Source organism: Prenolepis imparis, unplaced genomic scaffold, assembly GCF_030444845.1.
Source record: "Prenolepis imparis isolate NDT839.2.m4 unplaced genomic scaffold, iyPreImpa1.0 SCAF_7, whole genome shotgun sequence".
Classification (NCBI taxonomy): domain Eukaryota; kingdom Metazoa; phylum Arthropoda; class Insecta; order Hymenoptera; family Formicidae; genus Prenolepis; species Prenolepis imparis.
The window spans coordinates 18,006,137-18,023,920 of NW_028141165.1; the positions used below are offsets into that span (position 1 = coordinate 18,006,137).

Consider the following 17,784-nt stretch of genomic DNA (forward strand, 5'->3'; position numbering starts at 1 on the left):
AAGCAGTGGTATCAACGCAGAGTACTAGAATAATTGTTTCGTCGATTAACACTCCTCTATATGAATTAGCTACCCTTTTACACGATATAATTAATGATTCCATACCAAAGCCGAGGAGCCATTTAAATAATAGTTTTCAATTAGTCGAACAATTGAGATACAGAACTATACCAAGCGAGTTTAAATTAATCTCTTTAGACGTTGTCTCACTATTTACTAATATTCCTATTGATCTAGCAATTGATAGCGTTAGAAAAAGATGGATATATATAGAAAAGAATTGCAAAATACCCCGTGATGAATTTTTAAACGCAATTAGTTTTGTTCTTAATTCGACGTTTTTCAAGTTCGAGGATGTGATTTATCGACAAACGTTTGGCACACCGATGGGTTCGCCCCTCTCTCCGATCATTGCGGACATCACATTACAAGACTTGGAGAGGAGGGCTGTCGAGACTTTGCCTGTTACTCTGCCGTTTTATTATAGATATATAGATGATATTTTGTTGTCTGCACCGCCCTCCATGTTCGAAACCATTCTTCAAGTTTTTAATTCTTTCCATACCAGATTACAATTTACTATGGAGGAGGGAGTGGACAACAAAATAAACTTTCTTGATACTACCATTATTTTAGAGAATAACTACATCATTTTCGATTGGTATCAAAAACCAACATATTCAGGCAGATATTTAAATTATAATTCTCGACATCCTCTTTGCCACAAAAAAGGCACTGTTATTGGCCTCATAGATAGATCGTTCCGTCTCTCTCATCCGGGTTTCCATCAGAAGAATTTCGAACTCGTGGTCAACACTCTATTAAAAAATGGATATCCTATGGCTTTTATATTCTCAACATTATCAGAACGCATAAAAGCACTCATTTTTCGTAACAATAGAGAGACTAACACATTGAACAATACTAATAATAGTCAAACAAATTTCTTTTTTAATATACCGTACGTTCCAATATTCTCAGAACAATTTCGACCTGTGGTCCGTGATGTACAAGCTAGACTATCTTACACTGGCTTAAATAAAATGAAAAAATACATTCGTGTACTAAAGGATCGATTAGATGTTGAAATGCGTAACAACGTCGTTTACAAGATAACATGCAGTGATTGCGATGCTTCGTATGTTGGACAAACGTGCAGATGTTTAAAAACCCGTATCGCGGAGCATCGTAGTCATATCATGAAAAACACCAATCAACATTCGGTCATCACGGACCATAGGCTATTGAACCATGAGTTCGCATGGGATGATGTGAAAATTTTGGATGAAGAGCGTGTTTATGGAAAGCGGCTCACGTCTGAGATGATCCATATTAGGAGACAGATCAACAGTTTGAATCTGCAAAGTGACACGGAGAGCTTGCATCACGCATATCTTAATATAGTGGAGAGTCTATCCAAGATCTAATGGGAGTTTGCATTTTTCACTATCGGTTTTGTAAATATTTTAATATAAATAAGTTTATTTCGATTTCATTGTAATTTTTGCGTATTGTGTTGTATATTTTATAATACTTTCACCGATGAATTTTAAATTTTATACACATTACATATGTTAATATTATTTTGTACAGTACCGACGGTGCGTATAAGGAGATATATTTTCGCCCCTTAGAATAAATACAAACAGTTATTGTCATGATTTTGCGGAGGGGGTTCATATATTTGTGTACGGTAATGATGATTGGCAATTTACCACGACTTTGACACTATATTGTAAAAAGCGACTTTGTGTTAGTTCGATCATCGTGTTCCCTTCGGTACATGTGCTTAGTAAGTGGAGATGTTCGATCTCTTCGATTACTGGATTAAGATGCGGATTTTGGTCGCGATGGGCCACTGTATTGTTTAGAACTTTGTTTAGATTTTACTCACGCATGTATTAACGAGAATCTTTGTCACAATTCGTATTTCTGTAATTATATATATTTGGTTGCATTTCTTAGATGCTGAAGATGGTTCAAAAATGAGGACCGAAACGTACAACAAATAAAATTATTTTAATAGAACACATCAGCGTACTAATTACCACGCTTGGCTCTCAATTAGCCCTCTTTTATTATATTATTTATTATTAGAGCCTCTCATTTTAATAGTTACTTAGAATAAGTCTTAGCCTTAGATAATCTTAGTTTACATTTTGATAATAAATGGATCATCACCAATCATAGAATAAAATCTTAGCCCTAGAAAATCTAAAATAAAGTCTTAGCCCTAGAAAATCTTAGTTTACATTTTGATAATAAAATAAAATTTCAAAACTATGAATAATATCAAAATAGTATACAACAAGTTGGAATAAAATTCATTTAAATATCCATTTTAGTTAATAACCATTAACAACATAATAACATAAATAAAAACTTAGAAGTTGCTTGACACAAACGAAGAAAAAATTAAAACTAGTAATACTGATTGATGAAGTTATTTCATGTGTATGTTCAATTAATGTCTTTCCATTTGAAGATAGCCGCTCGAGTTCGATATCCAATAAGAAAATTTATTTGATTAAACTCATTTTTGATAAAAAATAATTTATTGAATATCAAACTTTAACACTCTTTTCAGGTAGGAAGGCATTAATAATGACTCCATCTGTACAATTATATAATAATAACACTTTTACCTAAACTTGACTTAAAAGATTTCCCTTTTCTACAAGCATTAATTTCTTCATAACATAAAAGAAATAAAAACAAGGCTTCGATATAACATAAACAAATAAAAAATATATGCACAAATAAAACATAGTTTAAGATCACACAAATGAGTTCATATAATGAAATGTAAGACTTGCCCATTAATGTCAGAAACAAAAAAAATACATTGGCACAAATATATTTGGCATAATAATATTATGTACTTTGGTAAAAAATATTTCCACATTATGGTAGAACTTAAAGATTATAGGCAATATCTAGGCTGCTTTCGCGAAAAATTAAAATGATCCAGATTAAAATGATCCTGTGCTGTGATTGGTCAAATCTGAAATTTCATTGAATAAATTTTCAATGAGATTTAATGAAATTTCAGATTTGACTAATTACAGCGGAGGATGATTTTAACCTGGATCATTTTGATTTTGTCGCGAAAGCAGCCGTAGTTAATAATGTGACACAAAATTAAAGATAATCTTAAGAAAGACAAGGAGATCAAAAACTAACAAAATAATAAAACTAATAATCACTCATCAGTTGTACTGTCCTGATTATAAGAGCTGGGATCCCTTGGCCCAAGGTATTGAGTATTTTCTATATCACAGTCCATAGTTGTTTTTGCCGCAGCATCAATTACCTTCAGACGAGCATCCAAGCTGTAAAAATTGAGTTTTCATAGCCATATTCTCTTTGTGTCGAATTTCTTTCCTTTCTTCAGACAGTCTATGCTTCTCCTTTGCCTCAAACTTTTTAAGATGATGTTCCTCCCTGTCACTTTTAATTGTACTATAGATAGCATCTGCGAGCTCTTCGGCCCTGCTCTTTTTTTCTTGTCTGCAAGACAAAAACAGTATGTAATTAGTAGACTTCAGATTATATATACAAATTGCATATAATTCGAAGTCTTAATTACTAAATAAATAAATGTGATCTGATGTTATAGATGTCGGCCAATAGAGCCAAGCGCGAAAATTAATTTCTAATTTTTCGGAACAGTATCTCTTGGTTTGAGATCACTGAGTTCCATTTGATTAATTATCAATTAACCTCGTACTTACAATGGAAAAATAGGCGAGAAAAATATAGGTCCGAAAAGTCGCTGAAGCGGGAATTGAACCCGCGTCTTTCGCTTTCCGGGCGACTGCTCTTACCACTAAGCTATTCAGACCCTTTCGATCCTATATTTTTCATTTGCCTTCTAAATAGATGTTTGTAAATAACGCCATGATTAGGCCCAGGCGGGCCCAGAAAGGGTCTGAATAGCTTAGTGGTAAGAGCAGTCGCCCGGAAAGCGAAAGACGCGGGTTCAATTCCCGCTTCAGCGACTTTTCGGACCTATATTTTTCTCGCCTATTTTTCCATTGTAAGTACGAGGTTAATTGATAATTAATCAAATGGAACTCAGTGATCTCAAACCAAGAGATACTGTTCCGAAAAATTAGAAATTAATTTTCGCGCTTGGCTCTATTGGCCGACATCTATAACATCAGATCACATTTATTTATTTATTATTTATTAATATTGAGAGCCGATTAATAAAAAAAAAATATTTCTTAAGTTTACGCCTGGGCCTAATCATGGCATTATTTACAAACATCTATTTAGAAGGCAAATGAAAAATATAGGATCGAAAGGGTCTGAATAGCTTAGTGGTAAGAGCAGTCGCCCGGAAAGCGAAAGACGCGGGTTCAATTCCCGCTTCAGCGACTTTTCGGACCTATATTTTTCTCGCCTATTTTTCCATTGTAAGTACGAGGTTAATTGATAATTAATCAAATGGAACTCAGTGATCTCAAACCAAGAGATACTGTTCCGAAAAATTAGAAATTAATTTTCGCGCTTGGCTCTATTGGCCGACATCTATAACATCAGATCACATTTATTTATTTATTATTTATTAATATTGAGAGCCGATTAATAAAAAAAAAATATTTCTTAAGTTTACGCCTGGGCCTAATCATGGCATTATTTACAAACATCTATTTAGAAGGCAAATGAAAAATATAGGATCGAAAGGGTCTGAATAGCTTAGTGGTAAGAGCAGTCGCCCGGAAAGCGAAAGACGCGGGTTCAATTCCCGCTTCAGCGACTTTTCGGACCTATATTTTTCTCGCCTATTTTTCCATTGTAAGTACGAGGTTAATTGATAATTAATCAAATGGAACTCAGTGATCTCAAACCAAGAGATACTGTTCCGAAAAATTAGAAATTAATTTTCGCGCTTGGCTCTATTGGCCGACATCTATAACATCAGATCACATTTATTTATTTATTCTTTATTAATATTGAGAGCCGATTAATAAAAAAAAAAAAAATATTTCTTCTAGTAATTACATTATAACATAATTTGACAAGTATCTGCAATTAACAAATACTACCTCCTTGAGAAGTGCATGACGCTGTGTCTGATGATGAGGGAGAGTCTGAAGTATTGTGCCCACTGCTAGAAGCCGTGCTCAATGGAGCCACCCAAGGGCGTTGCCCAAAAATCTTCTCCATGGTCTGAAATATAACAAAATATACTTTCGTATATAAATATTTCCAAATTATATACATGTTTTGCACTGGAAACATTTCTTCTTTATCTCATAAAATTCCCAGTTAGGAATACGTCCGTTGCCACTTTGTTTGGCTGCATCCTTTATTTTTTTATACCTTCTCTTCAGGCTGTCCATTTTTGAAGAAATCTGTCCCCAAGAGAATGTATATCCCTTTGATCTCATTATTTTGGCAATTTCTTCCCAATAAAATCTGTGGGCCCTCTTCCCAGACTTAAAAAGACTTTCTTTCTCACTATATTCGTGCAACAGCAGTAAAGTCGCTGCTGAGTTCCACTTCGCTCCACCTAAGAGGACCAAAAACAAAATAAAATACTTTGAGAAAAGATATTAATACTATGAAGAGATCACAAACAACACAGATTTATAACATCTATGCCTGATCAAAGATCTTCAAAAGTACGCACCTTCTTTGGTTGATTCATCATCTCCCTCCGTTTCCTCCTCTTGCCTTTCTTTCTCTTTGCTTATATTATCAGAGACCACTTGGGTCTGGAAAGTGTCACGTGTTCTTCTTAATGCAGCATTTGCTACACGTTTAGCAAACTTGGGATCTGTATAAAAATAAGATTCATATAGACACATATATATCTACATTTAATATTTATGAGAAATCAAAATCCTTCCAAAGTAAAGCAAGAAACTTTGATAGATATGCTTAATTAACAGTTGATTTTTTGGTAAATATATGAGATTTCGAGGGAAATATTTATCACTATCACTTTCACTTATCATTTACTACTCTTGCAGCATCTTCAGCAGTTACAAATGCTATTACATTTTCACCTTCTGAACTCTGAAGATGTACGTAATTCTATCATACTGACATAATAGAATATTATTATAATATTAATATTTCTTATAATTACTATAATACTAATAAAAATAATCAACTACACTCATATAGTTTACTTCCTTCCATTAGTCTACATTTGCTTTCACGTTCACTTGTTCGTTGATCGTTCATCTTTGCGTCATTTTCGCGCTAAATGCCTCTGTCGTCTGCTTTTACTGACGCTGTCTCACCTCTCGCGCTTCAGTATCGCCAGCAGATTTCTAATCTCGCAGCAGGCTATTAATGATGTCATGAGTGACGTCATTGACGATGCTGACCAGTACTGGCAGCAGTTTTCGGAACGATTTTCAGTACTGCCAGTACCGTCAGTGAATTTCGGAACGCACCCTAGATCGCTAACCTCGGCAAAATAGGTGAGGCTCGTAGGATATCCGGTTTCGACCATGACACATCGCAACAAAATGGCCGCTCGCGCTTTTTTCTATACACGTTAATACTACTAAAAGTACTAAAAAGTAATTTTTGGAACATAAAATATTTATAATATACAAAAAAGTATTACGATTACGATTAAGATTTAAAAAATCTGTTTTAGATTTAGACAGGAAGTAACAATAAAACAGTAATGTCATTTTTATAATATGAAACATATTTTATTAGATAAGATAAGAATAATGTACGATATAAAATTTATATTAATTTGTATTAATTTATAATAATATTAATTAATTTATATTAATTTATATTGTCATTAAAAACAAGTAACATATAAAAAAATAAGTAAATGAAAAAAATAAAAGTAAATAAAAGTAAATAAAAGTAAATAAATATTATATATTATTAAAAAGTATTAATTTTGACAATTTTTGTCGCTTGCTGACGGGATTTAAATCTTTGTTTAACTTATTACAATGTGAATACATCCGAATAGTTAAATATTTCTTACAAATAATGTTGATCAGTAGTAATGGTATAAGGCCGGTTCTAACCCAGGTCCTCTGAGGGGGGGTGAGGAGCGAGGGGAACCAAGGCGCAGGAGAATGACAACACGCGGGGAGGCGGAAGCATCCGCGAGAGGGCCGCGGGGAGGAGGAAGCGTCCGCTAGGGTCCGCGAGGGGGCCGCGGGGAGGGGGAGGTGTCTGCGAGATGGTCCGCGAGGTTTGGATCCGCGAGAGGGCCGCGGGGAGGTGGTGGACCGCGTGGAGGTTTGCTGGCGAGGGGTCCGCGGGGGGAGGGAAACCGCGAAAGACCGCGTGGAGCTTTAAGGGTGAGGGGTCCGCGGGGAGAGGGGAATGCGAGGCGCACGCGAAAGAGATATAGTAAGAGAGAAGTAGCGCGAAGAGAGAGATAACGCAGCGACAAGATGACGCGAGGCGTTCGCGAACGAGAGAGAGGTAACGCGAGGCGCATGCGAGCGCAAGAGAGAAAGAGATATCGACAAGATGACGCGAGAGAGGTAACGCGGCGAAGGAGAGCGAATGAGAGAGGCGTACGCAAGAGAGATTTTTTCTTTCTTAATAATAATAAGATTTTAATAGGAAAGGAGAGGAATTTTAAATAAATACATTTATTTAATAATAATAATTTTTTTAATTAATATATATATATGTATATACATATGTGTGTGTGTGAATTTAAAATATAAAATATACAATATATAAAATATAAATTAATATAAAATGTAAAATATAAGAATATTAAATATAAAATATAAAAGAATATTATAAATATAAATTTAAAAAAATATAGAGTATATAAGGTGATGTGGCGGCTGCGAGGCGCTGGGGGCGACCGGGCGGGGACTCCTGTATAACAGAAACTTTTTTTTTTATTAATTATTTTAATAATTTTTAAAATTAAAAAGAAATACTTACAACAACTATTCCTTCTCAAAGAAGGCTCTCCATGCTCACAAGGAAATTGCGATATCTTGGATCAACCATTAAATAAATTATATTTGATTATGTAGAGTAGCTGTATGACGTTTTCGCAAACCCATTTCTCGTCCATGTATCATCTGGACGATTGAATTCACCGGAGTGTGTGTCGAAAGCGCAGGAACACTGATATCTACGCTTAAGTAACATTTGCGTAGAAATTTTCTTTTTCTTTCAAGTCGCGCGATTCGAGCTGTCCGTGATTGCGAATTTTTAATTAAACAGTTTTTCGGGTTTATTGTCAGGTCTACAAATGTCAATAGTTCTTGTGAGCATTGTCCTTCTAAACAAGTCGATACATTCATCGCAATCTAACTCCCAGAACAGATAACCCACTTTATCACTTTCAGTCGGACGCATTCCTCCCCTTAAAATGTTTTTTTCCATCGCAGCAGCAATTTCTAACACAAGTTTTTCCTATGATGCAATATATTTAATCAGAGTTACCATCTTCACAGCATTTGCAGAATTCACACTTTAAGTGTTCCAATTTTTAACAGTTTAATGTAAGCAAATAGGACACACACTGCATGATAAAATTTGATTTAGGGAGCATCTACAGTTGCAACACGTTCCCTTCAATTAGAGTATATCTTACAGTTTCATGCAACCGCACAGCACGAGCATGCGAGTATAAGTCTACTACTCGCAGGAAGCATGTAGAACAAAATTTTTCATCTTCATTAGTTTTATAATAAAAGAAAATATTGTACATTTTTGTCAGTTCATTAAAATCATTTATATCAGCCTGTTTTAAAACTCTTACACATTTGTCATTAAAGTCATCGCTACACTCACTATCGTAATCAGAAACTGCTGTCGATGATATTTCAATTTCAGATTCTTCTTCTATAATTTCTTCATCATTTACTTCTTCGGCATCTATATCCATGTATTCATCACTATCATCAATTACAATTACTTCTCTATCCATTTTATATTCAAGACTGTCAGAAACGTGACGATGGGGACACATATTATAATGTTGCTCCCCTCTTGATTTTTAATTCTACATCTCTCTTGTTCTAACTGGAGTATCTGGGCTAGCTCATCACTTTTTAAATCTCCAGAGAACGAAGAAATAGTTTTGTCAGCTATATCTTATTGGGAAAGAAATAATTAAACATAGATTAACAATGAAATAATTTATTCGTTAGAAGCATCGTGAAGAATATCATTTACAACACAAGTTAATAATTCACAATCAATAAGTGATTCGTTGTCAAACATAGGGCTTTCACGTATCGCCTTTGCAGCATTGCTCACATCGCAGATATTATCACGTTGTGAAACATTTACAAATTGTTTAAACTTTTCAGTAACAATATGCGTATTTTCACACAGCCAGAAATACATATGATCAACACATTTTTCAAAATCGAATAAATGTAATAAAGTTGATGGTTTCATATACAAAGTATTATCAGATAATGTAATCTTTATAATTTTTGAAGTATGCATATTAACCACTTCGAGTGTCAGATCTCGAATCCATAGTGGAGTTTCAGTTAATCGCTCAATGTCTGCTCGTTTCTGCATTGGCAATTTCCATGTTTCAATAGACAATACTATTTGATTGCCTCGATTATCTCCGAGAGCTATTTCCACGTAAGATATATTTCCAACGCCGATTCCAATTTCCAAATATTTGTACGATGTTGATGTTAGGGCATATCTTCTTCCAAGAATACGAACCGCACGATGAGCGCTATAAAAATCATTATTTAACAAAAAAAAAGTATTAAAACTTATATGTCACATTTCTTCTTGCACAAAACATCGCTCTCCTGCATTCTTGGAATGTAATAATTCATGCTGCTTAAAAGAACCTTTCACTCAAGTAATAAACGCAATACTAAATAATTATTATTACAATTTTACATTGTTGCATTGCAACTGCAATTATTGCTGACGCGATAATATTTTCAACCAATCAAAGCGCCAATGTACGGCTGCTATGACATCATCCTCAACGAAATATTAGATGTAAAATAATGCAACATATCCAAAATTTCAAGCACCGATGCACAGCTGCTATGACATCCTCAGATGAAATATTATATGTAAAATAATGCGACATATCCAAAATTTCAAGTGCCGATGCGCGGCTGCTATGAAATCATTTGTACGTGACAAAATCCCCAATTTTCGATGTACGGCTGCTATGACATCATCCTCAACGAAATATTAGATGTAAAATAATACAACATATCCAAAATTTCAAGCGCCGATGCACGGCTGCTATCACATCATCCTCAGATGAAATATTAGATGTAAAATAATGCGACATACCCAAATTTTCAAGTGCCGATGTACGGCTTCTATGACATCATTTGTACGTGACAAAATCCCCAATTTTCGATGTACGGCTGCTATCATCTTGAGATGAAATATTATCATGAAGATGTAAAAGTGTATCAATTTCAAGCGCCGATGCATCAGAGTTGCACGTGACAAAATCGCAAAGTGCAACATACGCGAGTGCCAATGATCTCTACGATCAAATAAAATTCATGTAAAGAGGTATACTACGTCAGTATCTATGTCAGAGGTTCAGCAAGAGCATCTTGAAAAATGGAAGCAAATTTAGTAGAGCAATCAGCAAGGGTGAATTCGGTGGAAGAATTCATTGTGTGGGAGCAGCAATGTCATACATACATCGAATCATTGGAAGAACAAAGCCGAATCAAACGCCCACGATTAGCGATCGGAGTTCGGCAATCGCTTGTCGCTCAAATTGCTCGTCTGGAAGGGTTGAAATATTCGGTACGCAGACGTTTTGTACACGCAGGCGCCGGAAGCAGTTCGCGAGACATCGGACTCATATGGCGAGAGATTGATACGGCGTTCGAGAGCCGCATTTTGACCGGTGCGGTAATAAACAGCAATCACATCGAACCTCGTCAATTTCTAGAGGATGCCAAAGACATTGTGATCGGACATATGCAAAAAGTGTTGCAAAAACATTTTAATGTAAAAGTGAACACTGTGTTTAATGGTGAATTTGTGTCGGGTGATAAGCATGCCAATAAAAGTATCAATACGAAAAACTGTGAAATCTTTCGCACATCCGATTTACGCGAATGGTACGAGCACCGCATTATCGATCCCACGCTAGCATCGCTAGAAGAATTTCAAGAACGCGATAGTGGTTGGGCATTGTCGCGAATAAACAATTTGACTATAAATATAAACAAATACAATGCAATGCGTGCGGGATGCCACATTAAATTACCGCGAGAAATAATGATGAAAAGAGCAGTAATGAATGTGCAATCAAAAGACAATGCATGTTTTGCGTGGGCGGTGGTCGCTGCTCTATACCCCGCAGAAAGAAATGTGGAACGGGAATCATCATATCCTCATTATATGACAGTGTTGAATCTCCAAGACATTGAGTTTCCAGTGACTGTCAATCAAATCAAAAAGTTTGAACATGCTAACAACATCACCATCATTTATTGTATCGAGAACGGCATCATGCCGATGCGTCTCTCAGAGCAAAAGAAAGACAGACATGTCAACTTGTTGTACGTGGAAGATGGCAACAACGTTGGACATTTCACATGCATCAAGAATCTCTCCCGGCTTGTCAGCTCACAATTAAACAAACATGATCACAAGAAATATATCTGCGATCGGTATGTAAATTTATTGCAAATTATATAAATAAATGTGCAATTGTTTATAATTGTTATTTTACAGATGTCTGCATTATTTCGGTTCGGAAGACAAGTTGCAGTCACATACAGTAGACTGCGGAGAGATGAATGACTGCGCTATCCGGTTACCGAGCGATAAGGACAAGTGGCTCGCGTTCAACAACTTTAATCGCAAAGAGCGATGGTGTGGAAATTGATCGCAACAGAAACGTTGGAATAACTTCCACGATGAAAAATTATGTCTCTTTCACAACCGAGAGAAGTAAAATCTTGAAGAATGCTGGATGGGATATGACACATAATGGATCATGTAACGAAAGTTGTATGTTCAATTTCTGCGTGCCGCTCAACATGCAATTGGGATTTTGCGAAGATTACAAGCGAGTTGTGATTAATGCCCGCCACGAATTAATTTTGATACGTTCGCGCAACGACAACAGTTGTCTGTATGGACCTGAGGAAGCTGCTATTGAATTGATCAAGATACAATGGTGTATGCCACATGTACTATTGAATGAGGTCAATAAACTGTCCTTGCTACAAGCATTGGAAAGCGGGCGATTCTTAAACATGAGTTTTCGCGCTTGGGATCTATACGAATTTCCTCTGCTACATAGTACAACCAAGCATTCGTGGACTGTGAAAACCGCCTCTCAGCTGGAAAAGCCGCGATATGTGATCTTTGCACTGCAGACTAATAGAAAAAATGTCATGGCAAAAGATGTTACTGTATTCGATCATTGTAAATTAACCAACGATAAGCTCTATCTAAACTCGGAATCTTATCCCTACGATGATTTAAATTTAGATTATGAAAAAAATAGATTCGTCCTCTTGTTTGATATGTACTCTCGTTTTCGCAAATCTTATTACGGGTGTGATATTCAGAATGTACTAACTATCACAAAATTTCTACATTGCGATCCTCTAGCAGTTATTGATTGCTCGCGACAAAATGAATTTGTCAAAAATTCTACCGTGGATGTGAGAATAGAGTTTGAATGTAAGGAAGATGTACCGGCGAATATTACAGCCTATTGTCTCATCTTGCACGATCGTGTTGTTGAATATTGTTCGTTGACCAACGTAGTTCGTAAAATTACTTAATCAGCAATTATTCCCTCCTCCGATGTAATATAAATTATTGAGATTTTTAACAATCGACGTCAGTCGTCCAACATTCTTGCAACAAAATGATTGTACCGACGTTTGTAGATCTACAAGGATTTATTCTCAATAAACGATTTATCGTGAAGGAAGCGGCGATTCTGAGAAGAGGATTCATTGTTTCACATTATTTTTTCGCATGTCCCGTACCATGACGTGTGCTCACACAATCTGAAAGACGTCAAGCCTCATGATTGATCAGAAATCACCATAAACTGCAATGGGAAGATGGAAACGTTCCATATAGCATGGTTCAGCGTTTGATTACAACAGCTATCGCTGGCGGGGGTACATGAAGGAGAAGAGTCCGCTCTCGTGTACGTAAAAGGACTTGAAAAGCAAGAATGGTTGACCGATATATTGGACGACGCGAGAAACGGTTTCACTATTGAGATCTTGGATGCAAACTATGAAGATATTCCTGCCTTAAGCGAATTAGATCCTACATATAGCCTACGTTGTGAAAAACATGTAAAAAATTGTGCTTTGCAAAATGTATTTAAAACATTTAATTGGTGGTCGAATCATCGCAATGAATCACCACACCCTTTTATTAGATAAATTTTTATTATTGAAATAATATTCTCTTTGTTCTCTCATTTTCCTCATACGCATACAAGTATTATATGTCCGCACGTGCTCGTATTAATTTCAGTATGCGACAGCATTCTTATGTTATGATTTTTAAATGTAGTCGATTGAGGTTCGAAAGTGGTTTGAAGGTGGTTGATCGAGGTACGAACGTGGTTCGAAGGTGGTTGATCGAGGTACGAACGTGGTTCGAAAGTGGTTTGAAGGTTGTTGATCGAGATATGAACGTGGTTCGAAAGTGGTTCGAAGGTGGTTGATGTAGGTACGAACGTGGTTCGAAAGTGGTTCGAAGGTGGTTGATCGAGGTACGAACGTGGTTCGAAAGTGGTTCGAAGATGGTAGATCGAGGTACGAACATGGTTCGAAAATGGTTCGAAGGTGGTTTATCGAGGTACGAACGTGGTTCGAAAGTGGTTCGAAGGTGGTTGATCGAGGTACGAACGTGGTTCGAAAGTGGTTCGAAGGTGGTTGATCGAGGTACGAAGGTGGTTAATCGAGTTTCGAACGTGGTTCGGACGTGGTTGATCGACGTTCGAACGTGGTTCGATTGACGATCGATTGAGGTTCGAACTTGATTTGCATATTCGTTGTATGGAAACATACCAACTTTAGTTTTCTCATGGTCTGGGAACATGCTAACTTTTTGTTTTCTTATCTGTGTGTGCTGACTTTTGTCTTTTTATCAAATATTATATATCATCCCATACTTTTGTCTTTTTATCAAATGTTATATTATATGTGTCCCTACTTTTTCTACTGTAGTATCGTGGCAGAAGGAATAAGTAGCCAAGTTAGAGTGTGTTGTGTGTTTATTATGGCACATCTGTCTTACACGTAGGCTCGCATACGACTGACTGCCCTTCGTATCACGTACAATATGATGTACCTACGTATCTCACAATATTATCTTCGACCGCTATAGTACATCTACCGAGAGCGGGTCTGTCTCCGCGATGTTCGTCATAAAGTTTTTAGCGTTTGACGTGTCAAAGTGTGGTGATTGAACGTAAAAGTGTGGTGATTGAACGTAATTAACTTAATACAAAAATGAATTTTGAAAACATTGAGCGTCATGATGATCGGCCCAGGTGGGTCGATATGATATTTCGCGATGATCGACCCATGTATCACGACTTGTGGTATGAGTCGGAGCGAGAAATGATTAATAGGTGGGTGCGGATAGTGCGCGATTATGATCGGAAAATTAATGAGCAGCTGTGGGGCGACATGGAGGAAGCGGTGACGATATCTTCTGCCTACGCAGATTGTTCGGGAAGGATAATATAATATAAAACTATAATGTAATATTTTCTCTTAATAATTATGATAACGCAATCGATTCTTAGTTTATCGATTAGATAGATATTTAATCTAAAAACATGTTTTCTTTATCATTGTAATGCAGATAGTTTTAACTTGAAAATAATGATTTTCGAGAAATGACAAAAGAAATCTATTTTTATATAAACTTAGCACATATATGCGTATATTAGAAATAAATCTTCAATTAATTCGCTCTGCTAAGCATATGTAGTAACGAATATAGAAAATGCAATACTTTTGCAAATTTTTTATCAATATTTTTGTCTTTATAACTGATTATTCTTAATTATAATAGTAGTTCTTTTACTATTATTTTGCTTGTAAGATCTTTCCTATCTTATTTTTATTTCGACCATTTAAATTTTTTAATTTAAGTGAGTAAGAAAGATATATTATTCTCCTAATATTTAATTAATTATTGTAAATATATTTTTCTGTTATTTTTTTTACATAAAACTTTTACGAAATTTTAAACTGCATGTCGTTTTATTATATACACGTACATAATATAGTAGTAATACTATGGTTCTAACTACGTGGCAATGAGGGGTGGTGAGGGGCGAGGGGAACCCACGGCGCGGGGGAATGACGTCACGCGGGGAGTGGGAATGACGTCACGCTGGGAGGGGGAAGCGTTCTCGAGGGGTCCGCGGGGAGGGGGAGGCGTCCGCGAGGTTATGGTCCGCGAGGGGGCCGCGGGGAGGGGGAGCGTCCGCGATTTAGGTTGTGACCAGACTCGTATCACACACTGGAAGCATGCAAGACTCACCGATCAGGCAGGCTGCTGCGCTTTCGCCCTTGCCGTGGTCGCCAGGTATTTTAACCTATGGAAATACCATAGGAAGGTTGGTTGATGTACGTCTCCAGTAACGTATCGTGTGCCTCCTCTGCTTTGCTAATCCTCCTTTTTTGTTTCAGGTCTCCGTTAGACAAGGTCAGCTAGGGTTCACCGCTCGCCGCCTCTAGATCATCCGCCGGGTCGTCAGAAAACAGGATCACGAATCACTCGCAGGGATTGATGGATCTTACATAGGTAAGTGATTAACACTATGTTCCAAATGACACTGAATTATATTTATTGATATAGTATACACTATTCAATATTTGTTTCGTCGTGTGCACAGAAACTCGCGTCACGAGTATTGGTCGCGTTCGCGTTGGTTCGCGGAACTTGCCTTACCGTGTTTTTATTACGCGCGTGCGTTTCGACGGAGCTCTCGCGTGGTTTCGCGTGATTGACCTCGTGTGAGGTTATTCGGACATGCGATCATTCAGGATTACAGTCATTCACTTATTCGCGTCGCGTCGCGATATTTGTTCGGACGAGTTTGTTATACGCAGTGAGTTGACATATATATATATCCGTTATTCGACTTGCGCAGGTTTTATGTCGTCGAGATCTGCAGCCGAAAGAGCTCTCAAGCTCTCCGAGCGTTGGTATTTATACTATGTCTCCCCACCATGTGTCCGCCAGCCAATCCGCGCGCGTAGCTGCAGCGCACCAATAGCGCGTCGGGCCTCTCGTTATGGTCCGCGCTCCAGACCCTGGCCCTCGCTTATTCATTTCGCTCGCTCGCTTTAGATAAATTATCAATTCACATATGATATGATATGTTTTTCATTTCTAGCGGATATTATGCTTTCTCTCGCGATTTAGGCTTCTTACCTTACGATGACTTTCGCGATTTGAATTTTCCACGTGTGAATTGAATGAATTTATCTTTCTCGGATCTGTGCAAGTGTCAAAATCTTTTTTACATTTTTCCCTCTCATAAAATATAATTATTTCGATCGGGTCGAATCTTTTTACATAAAATAAAATAAAATAGCTCGCCAACTATCGGCACGTAAAATCGATAATTTCAAAATAAAATAAATCAGCTGTTCGATGAGGTTGCGCTCTCCGCGTGAACTGGTTCTGCGCTGAAATAAAAAATTATCGATTCGCTGTCTGTCGGCTTGGAAACGGGAATAAGAACATAAAAGAAAAGTATTCCAATTAGCCCTAGTCGTTTATTTTATATTTCGCTACTCGCGTCGGCTAGTCTCCGGCTAAAATTAATATTTCTTCCAAACGACATTTAATTAATACATCGCGTGTCGGGTTATCGCAAGTGCTTTAATATATATTCGCGCGATGTTACCTTAAACTAATAGCTTTCTTTTTGTTATTTTATCATTTTTATATTTTACGCGTTATTTTATATACAAACTTATTTTCTATCTTAATGCTACTATGTACAATCTGCTCAGGCTAGTCGTTAGCCGTCGTCTCACTCCTGTGCTTCGGGTGATGGTCCTTGCGTCGGAATCGGCTCAGTCGGGCTGCGAGCATCTGTCGGTCGCAAGGTGCCGGGTCCGCGAGGGGTCCGCGGGGAGGGAGAGGCGTCCGCGAGGTTAGGGTCCGCGAGGGGTCCGCGGGGAGGGGGGAGCGTCCGCGATTTTAGGGTCCGCGAGGGGTCCGCGGGGAGGGGGGAACGTCCGCGATTTTGGTACCGGGTCCGCGAGGGGTCCGCGGGGAGAGAGGAACGCGAAGGAGAGCGCGAGGTGTTCGCGAGAGAGAATTTTTAATAATATTTTAATAATATTAATATATAATTCTTTTATAATAATAATATTAATATTAATATATAATAATTCTTCGCAATGAATCACCACACCCTTTTATTACATCAATCAACCACATTCGAACCACGTTCGTACCTCGATCAACCACCTTCAAACCTCGATCGAACCTCAATCAACCACCTTCGAACCACGTTCAAATCACGTTCGAACAGCAATCAACCACATTCAAAACCTCAATCGACTACATTTAGAAATTATAACATAAGAATGCTGTCGCATACTGAAATTAATACGAGCACGTGCGGACATGTAATACTTGTATGTGTATGAGGAAAATGAGAGAACAAAGAGAATATTATTTTAATATTAATTTATTCAAAAAAAGGGTGTGGTGATTCATTGCGATGATTCAACCACCAATTAAATGTTTTAAATACATTTTGCAAAGCACAATTTTTTACATGTTTCTCACTACATAGGCTATATCTTTTTTTTTTTTTTTTTT

General features: G+C 37.1%; 1 protein-coding gene and 1 non-coding gene across 2 annotated transcripts in view; one reads left to right on the plus strand and one right to left on the minus strand.

Annotated features, from left to right (window-relative positions):
* The window catches only part of LOC145938691 (uncharacterized), a 3,686-nt gene extending 2,259 nt beyond the window's left edge, over positions 1–1,427 (plus strand). Inside the window, exon 3 of the mRNA XM_083042456.1 lies at positions 199–1,427. Coding sequence (XP_082898582.1) covers positions 199–1,427 — 1,229 coding nt within the window. The remainder of the gene's footprint in view (positions 1–198) is intronic.
* A 2,343-nt stretch (positions 1,428–3,770) lies between these two features.
* On the minus strand, positions 3,771–3,844 carry Trnas-gga (transfer RNA serine (anticodon GGA)). The gene has a single exon. It is a non-coding gene; the product is annotated as a tRNA-Ser (tRNA).
* Positions 3,845–17,784: the final 13,940 nt, after the last annotated feature.